This window comes from Clupea harengus, chromosome 16 (assembly GCF_900700415.2).
Source record: "Clupea harengus chromosome 16, Ch_v2.0.2, whole genome shotgun sequence".
NCBI lineage: Eukaryota > Metazoa > Chordata > Actinopteri > Clupeiformes > Clupeidae > Clupea > Clupea harengus.
In genome coordinates, this window is record NC_045167.1 from 13603766 (window position 1) to 13612869 (window position 9104).

The 9104-nt window shown below is 41.9% G+C and overlaps 1 protein-coding gene across 1 annotated transcript; it reads right to left on the minus strand.

The window, feature by feature from the left end:
- Positions 1-4632: 4632 nt before the first annotated feature.
- LOC116224205 (toll-like receptor 13) lies at positions 4633-8263 on the minus strand. Its single transcript, XM_031583396.1, has 3 exons — positions 8214-8263; positions 7642-8021; positions 4633-6233 (listed from the first exon to the last, which is right to left on the minus strand). The coding sequence occupies exons 1-3, from the start codon at positions 8261-8263 to the stop codon at positions 5254-5256; spliced, it is 1410 nt and encodes a 469-aa protein (XP_031439256.1). The 3' UTR covers positions 4633-5253.
- Between the last annotated feature and the right edge of the window lie 841 nt (positions 8264-9104).

Sequence of the window (9104 nt, forward strand, 5' to 3'; positions counted from 1 at the left end):
GCGTAGTGGTAACCACAGACGCCTCCACAATGGGATGGGGTGCGCACAGGGCTGTAGTGGTAAAATTAGAGGTGGGTAAACTATGAATTTTGTGATCAGACAGACCTCGACGCGAAGCAACGCAAAAGCGTCGCGACTCTGTAAGGCTGTCCTGGCTATATTCCATTATGTTATCAGTTAAAGTCATATTAAATCAATGATAGTGAATAAATGTGTTTGTAATTTATTCAATTTCAAGAAAACAGTAAAGAAAAGTATGTGTAGGCCTCACAACAACGAAGGGGGTGGAGGGGGAGCCAAAAGAAAGGACCTCTATAGGACCTAAAAAAAAATATAAGGCCTCTGGAAACAGGCCCTGGGTGTTACACTTCGTCCCATGTTATATCTGGTCCCTGCTAAGGGAACCGGGGTTACGGTCGTAACCCCAGATGGCTTGCTGCATTAAGCAAATACACTTGCCTACTCAAAAATACGCTATGGGCCTATATATTGTGGGTCATTATCATTCGATCATAATGTTTGTTTTACAAATTGTGAAATTGTGGAGTTGTATTGTGGAATGCAAACTTATTTGACATTATGTGATTGTACTTGTATCATTTATTTATATATTTTTTTAACAGACACTGAAACTTTTCATCCGTTTAGATTTTTGTGTATGGGGCTAGTCACTGTGATATTTGCTCTCACTTATATCATATGACGGTCACCTACAGGCCAAAAGGTGACATTACAACACTCAGTGTCATTGTCAGACCAGCAACCTAAGGTTGAGCCTAAGGTGTAAACTATCAGATGGTACCCTTCCATTGTTGTTAGTTGGCTTTGTATGTCCCATAATATCATGGGCGGATTATGAAACCATGGGCCCCTTGGCCTGGACATGTAAAACCCCCCCTTCGTGAAAAAAAAAATTGTGCGCGCAGAACACGAACGCACACGCACACACAAACACCATTAGGCGTATATATATTTTACCAACACTCTGTTGGATTTTACGGTCGAATTAGATACTTCGGCTATTGTATTGGGAAAGTAGACAGGTCAAAGTCTACTCCGTAACATCCACCTTCGGTGAGATGTGCACTGCCCTGCTATTGTTTATGACATTACATGTGACAGGGCAACAGCCGAGTGATCCTTTTCTAAATTGAAACTCATTAAGACCTACCTGAGGGGCAGCATTGGGCAGGAGAGGCTGAATGGGCTGGCTATCCTGTCCATTGAAAAAGCAAATCATGCATCACCACTTTTATGTTTGAAAGGGGTTGTTCGGATTGTAGGTGTGCTGTGTCAGCCTATTAGGACTGTATAGGTTTAGTTGTTTGCAAATATCGTGTGCTGTGACTTTTTTATTGCTGTGCTCATAAAATGTATTGATTGCTGTGATCTCATGTTCACTGTTCACTGTTGTATTGCTGTGATCTTCTCATTACGTGCACCATGTGAAATTACATTGCATAGACTACTATTCCCCACACAGACTTCCTATTGGGGCAAGCCAATTACTTAATCACTTCGACATGGATAATTACCTGGACAATTATTAACCAACCTATCTACGGGATCGAGAGGCAAAGAGGAAGGGTATGAAAAGAGGAAGCTGCTGACATACTGGGTGCCCGGCGGGGAACGCAAAACAGTGACGAACGGACGGAATGAATGAATCAATGAATCAATGAATTAATGAATGAATGAATGAATGAATGAATGAATGAATGAATGAGTGAATGAATGAATGAATGAATGAATGAATGAATGAATGAATGAATGAATGAATGAATGAATTGGGCTGCAACTGGAGGAGGCAGACGTTGCAGAGATTCGCGATCGCTGGATATTAAATGCCCACATTTCCTGGGCTAAAGGGACGTAAGATTGCCTTCAAAGTTGACCCTCCATTGTTGTTGGCTACGTGGCCTGCTTTGTCTTGATTCCTTGCTCTGCTATCCGAGGTTTGCTGGTGGCCGATTCGAGATGAACTACACTGACGTTCCATTGGAACCGTGAGAAGCCAACAACGCGAAAAGACTCAACGTTCACAATACCCAACATAAAGGGAAGTAGTTCTGCCATCCTGATACTGTGCCCTGTGTTGTGGTGTTTTGTGCATTGGCTGGGACGAGTCTTAATTACTTGTTTGTGGTGTATGTGGATGCTGTTTCCGGGAGGCCGCAACTGACGTCATTGGGAATCCACGGGGAATCCCAACGTTCGTGAGTGGGCGCCGGCCACGACGTCACACCAGACTCTACACTGGACAGATTACAGCCCGGATTGACTGCAAAGGGTTCACTGTTAACCGACGGCTTGTGACTGGACTATCTTGTGGAGATTGCTTGGATTTTAAGATGCTTTTAACACTTAAATTATAATCAATGTTTTAATACAAAATAAAAGTATTTTTATACATATCTCTTGTGGTACTTCTGTGTCCTGGGCATTCCTACATTTAAGGAGGGGCCATACGGCTGACATGCTGTGTCTCTTGACGCTCAGATTTTGCGCCTAAACTAGCTATATCGTATTGTATCGTCACATGATCAAATCGAGACTTGACATTGGACAACAAGATACATATTACCTAGCAATCATCATTGCATATCTGTATATGACAAAAATAACAAAGAAAATAAGAAATTATTAATTTAATTGAATCGTTTTTTTAATAGTTTCTATAGTTCATGTACGATGAGCATGTAATTGTGTTACAGATTGCTACTGACGATTTTCCTCCAAAAATAATGAAATCCATGACAGACAGGTTTGGCATTTTGAGGGCATATATAGCATAAGGTATCCTGGAGGATCCAAATAAATGAATCGTTGATCACAGTCGCATTAAACTGACGACACTCTGACAGTTATATGACTGAGAAAAGTACCAAGGCAGGGCCTGCATAGCCCACGAACCCACCGCGCTGGCTGCATTGTCTCTGGGTACGCCCCTGGCACACACACACACACACAGACACACACAGACACACACACACACACACACACACACGCACGCACATTTTCTAACACAGCGCAGGTGCACTCAATTAAAGCCAACAGCAAATTAACAAAATACACCTCTTTCAACCACAAATAAGAGATACATAACAGCGACTTCACGCAGAGGCTCTGGCTTAGGGGCCCCCTGAACTCATGGTAATCCATCCCTGCATGATACGTGTCATCCGCTGAAATTTTCAGGATATTTTTCAAGGTCAAAGTCTGCGATTCAATGATACATTTCCACAGAGAAAGATGTCATTAATATGAATGATGAGGTTTACCAAAAGTAAGCTAATTCAGCATATTGCTATTTGAAGCTGCTCACTTTTTAAAACATAGATTGTTTTCATTTAAGCAGTATTGTGCATTGTTGTTTTGACTTGTAATCAGCCAACAGTGATAACACTTTTAATAGGGGAATAGATCTCACAAGTTTGACAAGAGCATCTTATTGCTGCTATATCTTTATCCAAGCCATTCAAATGAATGGGCCTATATATTATGGGTCATTATCATTCAATTATAATGTGTGTTTTCGAAAGGGATTGTGGAATGCAAACCTATTTTACATTATGTGATTGTACTTATGTCCTTTATTTCTATTTTTATAACAGACACTGAAATTCCCCTTTTCGTCTATTTAGATGTTTGTGTTTGGCCATTTCCACCCTATGGGCTAGTCTCTGTGGTATTTGCTCTCACTCATGTTATATGACTGTCAACTACAGGCCAAAACTTGTCATTACAACTTTTATCTCTTTTAATTTTTCCATCAAAAGTTGTGTCTGTCCATCCTTACAATTAGTTCAAAATAATTTTGTGACATTCAGGTTGTATTAAAAAAGTTCAGTTAAGGATTTCAAAAAAAGGTGCATGGCAACCTATTACGCCTTGTCTGTCACTAGTTTGTTCCATAGTGTTCCATTTGTTCCATATTTTTAGTGCAGTGTGGAAAATGCCTGTTTCGTTCAAACATGGTCTTATGCCTGTAAATCTACCTTAACTTCCTCATTCACACCTTATGTGCGCCTCTCTGTACGAGCCTGGTTTCAATGATAAGACTGAAGGCAGTTGGTTCAGTTTCCCCTTTGCTCATCAGACTGAAGCTTTGTTTTCTTCCATCTGTATGTCACTGCAGTGTGAAGCAGGAGTCTCTCTTAACATTGAACTACTAAATAATATCACCTGGTTCAGCGTTTTAACTAACTGGTCCAGGTCAGATCTTACATTAGCATGCCATATGTACATTGATGATAATAAAATGACTGATCTTGGCTTTGTGTTTACAACTGTAGTTTCATTATGTCATGAATATGCATCATTGTTGTTTGAATTCAATCTGCAGAATATCCGGGGATCTTCACTTGACTATGAGATGGTCCTGCATCTCATCACTTGCCTAGGAGATGGTCCTTCATCTCATCAGTTGCCTAGGAGATGGTCCTGCATCTCATCAGTTGCCTAGAAGATGCAGAGCATGAATGCTCTCAAGTTTCTTTTAATCAGCTTATCTGAATTCGATTCATGTGTAAAAGTTGTTTTAGAGATTATTTAATTGCACGGCATATTAAAGCTGTTTTTGAGGAGTTGCGTGCACAGACCACAAAACTACATATTGAATAGACTGTTTGATTACTGGAAACAACAAGTGTGTTTATTTCCCCTTCACATGACATTGTATTATCAACATTTATTTGAGGCTGTTATACAAATTAGCTACCTAACAAAACATACCTAAAGAAACACAGTAAAAACTACAAAATGTTGCTATAAGGGGCCTCCTGTTAACATTATAATACACTATGAACATATTTCATGTGACAAATTGTACAGGTTGTACTTACTCCAGAATACATTGAAATCTGATTCACAACCAAGTGTACACACACATTTACAGCTCTGCCACACAACTCTGAAGAATAATCAGTTGAGTCTTCGCAGAATTAACTTCAAACACCATTTTAGAACTGACCCAGGCCACATCCACTCTCTGGATCTATTTCAAAACGATCCGTTCAAACTTAATGCATCTTGTGGTTCATAAAATAATATTTGGACACATGAGCAACATTAACAATCAGAGATCTCTCGTAATTTATCCATCAAAAGTGGTTGTTTATCCTAACAATTTCTTCAAAATGATGTGATATCTATATCAGAAAACAATTTTTACATTTGTGCTCTACTTTATGTTTCATCCAGGCTGTATTGAAAAAGTACAGTTAAGGATTACAAAAAATGGTGCATGGCAACTCATAACACCTTGTCTGTCACTAGTTTGTTCCATAGTCTGTCCCAGAAGGCCTCCTGCTGGGCCGGGTCTTGAGGCCAGTCTATGTAAGTCCTGGTCTTGACCAGTCGGGCCAGCCTGTGGTGGGCAGAGAGCAGATTAGAAGGGATCTTCTCCAGAAACACCAGGATGAGCACATCCCTGTGCTCCACCTGCAGCCGGTCGGTGCCTAGTCGCATCTCCAGGGAGCACCAGTTGCTCCGCAGGAAGTGGCGGCTGACCAGGCAGAGGGTGCGGCGGCTTCTGTAGAGACTGTCGGTTATATTCTCCACAATATCCTTTCCCAGCTGGAAGTCCCTGCTGTGCAGGCAAAGGCGCAGGAATGGGGGCCCTCTCTGCTCCAGGTTGGGCAGGAGTTCCTCCATCACCCAGCGTTCATCTCTGCCACTGTAAGACACAAAGGCATCATACAGGTAGCGCCCTCTGGTGTTCTGGTGACGTAGTGCCTCATTCAACCAGCCGTGAGTGATGTAGTAGAAGGCCAGCAGGTAGTCTCTGGCCAGCTGATGCAGCAGCACAACCAACATAAACAGCAGGTGGAAGCATGATGTGCTGACAAAGAATACAAACCCCACATCCAGACTGCAGTGGGCCTGGTCATAGGTGTACAGGTCCTGAAGTCCATCCTCTGATATGCAGCTCAGTGGTTCATTTTCATAGGAGAACATAAACACTTCTGCTTGTTGCTGATTCCTTGCCCAGCGGAGGAACCAGGCATCGTCACAGGTGCAGCGGAGTTGTGTGTTATAGATGAAAGCAAACTTCAGGCTGGTCAGGTGCTCAAAGAAATCTGTGGTCAAACTGAACTCTGTTTTTTGATCTAGGGAGAAATACTTCAGAGAGGTCATATCCAGACTGAGGTCTCCCTCCAAAGAATCCAACCAGCAATTAGTCAGACTTAAGCTCTCTAATTTGGTCAAGTTGTGAAACATGAGACTCATATCTGGCTGATTGACAAAGTTGACTTGTTCGAGGTCTAGACGCCTTAAGTGCACCAATCTGTTCAGACCAGAGAGGTTTTGGACGGTGCTCACATGCCACTGACCAAATGATAAAAAGACCACAGACGTGAAGTGACTGATAGCAACAGTATAATCAGGTGCACAAAGGAAGAACTCAGCTGTAACGTCGAGTTCCGTAACAGATTTTAGAAAAGGTTTTTCACAACCCCATTGTGGAAAGGTGAATTTCCCTTTCCACCGTGAACAGTAACATGGACTAATTAACTCTCGTTGCCCAGCAAAAGCGGGAGAAAGAGACGGTACTCCCATTGACCCTTAGGAGCGGGAGAGAGAGAGAGACATTGCACGCACACACACACACACACACACACACACACACACACACACACACACACGCACGCACGCATAGCCATGTCTGTCGCTAGCTACCCATACCATGCAGCTGTGTGCATGATGGGCTGTGAGAGTTTGGCGCGAGTTCGGATGTGGACGCCATTGTTTGTTTGCGATGCCATTGCTTGTTTGCAACGCGGTATAACCGCAATATGAACTGAAAGTATAATTCACCATTATCACTGTTCACATGTTTATTATCATTACATCCATTATCATGTCATATCACCTTTACTCTCTGTTTCAGCATACAACCCCGGTTAATACATCCATACAGACATACTCACAATCACTCCCGTACTGCTGTTTGTTTGCGGAAGCGCGCGCCGCTAAGGAGTGGTATTTCTCCACGTCCCACAGGGAAGGGAGATGGTAATTGCCATGAGGGGTGTTTGATGTGATGTTTGTTATGTATGTTTGTTAATATCATGGGTGGTATGTGTAAAAGGTGTAAATATGGTAAATGTATTGTTATGGGAACATTGGTAAGCTTGGTGGTGGATTAATGTCTTTGTTAATGTAATATATGATGTGAATTATAGGACTAATGCAGGGAGGGTTACCCCACTTAGATGGTTCAGTCCGATTGGAGCTTATTGGTCCAATCTAGCCTAATGGGCAGCATTATGAAAGCCTGCCTCATTCCTTTGGAAGTGGTCGGTATGAGGAGTACTTACTGGATGGAAGGTGAAGTACATGCGAGTTGAAATGCTGTTGGAATACTTTTTGAATACGGTTATTTTGCAGTTAAAACTAGTAAGCTAGTTGCGAGTACGGTTTAAGTACTGATTTATGTTTGTTTGTTTTTGTACATATGTTTGGTGCTGGAGCCAATAAATACAAATATATATATATTTTTCTACAAGAACTGTCATCCCGTGCCCCGTGGTTTGTTCCTCTCCACCACTATCTCTAGTCGCCACATCCCCATAATGTGGGGTGACCGAGCGGTTCCTCACACCCATAAAACAATCTTCTGGCCTGAGAGTGAGAGACTCAGACCCTCGTCTGGCGCGCTGTCATCAGTGATGACCAGAGTCATGGGGCGCACAGCAGACGTGATGGTGAGGTTAGACAGCTGGTGAGGGAAGCCCCCAAAGATGAGACTCAGGTTGAGGACCTGCATGCCAGAGTGCTCAGAGTTGGAAAACATCAGATTTCCAAGATGGAGAACCCTGAGGGAGGGGAAATGAGCGAAGGAAGATGCTTCAAAGTGCCTCAGTGGATTATTTTCAATTATCAAGCTCTCCAGGTTCTGAAGTCCAAAAAAGGTGTTTGTTGTTATTGCAGAAATCTTATTCCATGTAAGATCCATCTGCCTCAACTGGCTTAGGTTTGTAAAAGCAAAGTCTTTGATGGTTTGAATCTGGCACCCTCTGAGGTGTAATTTTTCAACATTTACAAGACCTGAAAATAATTCAGATTTTATAACAAACAAATGTGCTCTAACATATAGAGTATGCAGCCCAGTCAGTTCCTTAAAAGCAAAATCTTCAATTGTTGAATTACCAGCAATCCATAAAATCAGGTTAGTTAGATTTCTCAGGCCTTGTCCAGATGTGAGGTACCGTGCTTTCATCTCAGGGAGGATATCAGCCTGTAGCCAAAGGTATCGCATATTATAAAGCCCCTCAAATGCAAAGTCTTCAAGTTGCATATACTTCGCTGACAGACTGAGGTTTTCTAGGTGACTTAGGCAGACAAACTGGTTGGTTCTGAGAGTCAGGTCCTGTCCAGTACTGTAACGAAAATCCCTCAGCGGTGACAGAGAAACATGAGTTTTACAGAGAGAAACCAGAGATCTGTCGTCTTTACGAGTGTTGGCCTGACCATATGTTGTAAAGCTAAATTTACTGAGATTTTTTAAGGTGGATATGAAGCTAAGATCAAAATTCTGCCCTTCAAGTGTGATTTTTTCCAGCTTGTAACATTTCTCCCAAGATGACTCAGAGTACTCTTGTGACGTATCGAAATGCAAACTGATATGAGTGACAGAGAAGGCAAATACAATTTCACACATAGATTTGATGTTTATTTCCTTCAGACTGAACTGCATCTGATCAAGTTGTTGGATCCCAGAGTGTAGGAGTTGAGTCTGGAGCACATCATTCATTGGCATGTTTAGAAATGATATCTGGTCGAAGTATCTAAAAGCATTTCTTTCTATTTTCTTGATATGAGGAAATGAAAACCTGACATCCCTCAGAGAAAGAAACTTACTCGGGCCATATGTGCAATTTGGACTCGTTAGACTCTCTGCATCTATTTCGATACTTAAATATTCCAGGGAGGCTGAAAAATATGACAGTTTACAAAGAAGCTCTGAGAAGTCGTCATTGCCCTTAACATCAAGCCTTTTCATGTGACTCAGTCCATCAAAAACATCTTCTGCCATTTCCGATAGAGTGTAGTTTTGAAGTTTCAGTTCCTCCAGAATGTGCAGATCATTAAATACTTTA

Bases quoted from the DNA above. Each gene is read 5' to 3' on its own strand.
- LOC116224205 (XM_031583396.1), bottom strand. From the start codon at position 8,263: ATGCGATACCTTTGGCTACAGGCTGATATCCTCCCTGAGATGAAAGCA. The intron at 8,022-8,213 runs GTACCTCACATC...ATTACACCTCAG, and splicing joins CTCCCTGAGATGAAAGCACG to AGGGTGCCAGATTCAAACCA. The intron at 6,234-7,641 runs GTCTCTCACTCT...TCAATCAGCCAG, and splicing joins CGCGCCAGACGAGGGTCTGA to ATATGAGTCTCATGTTTCAC.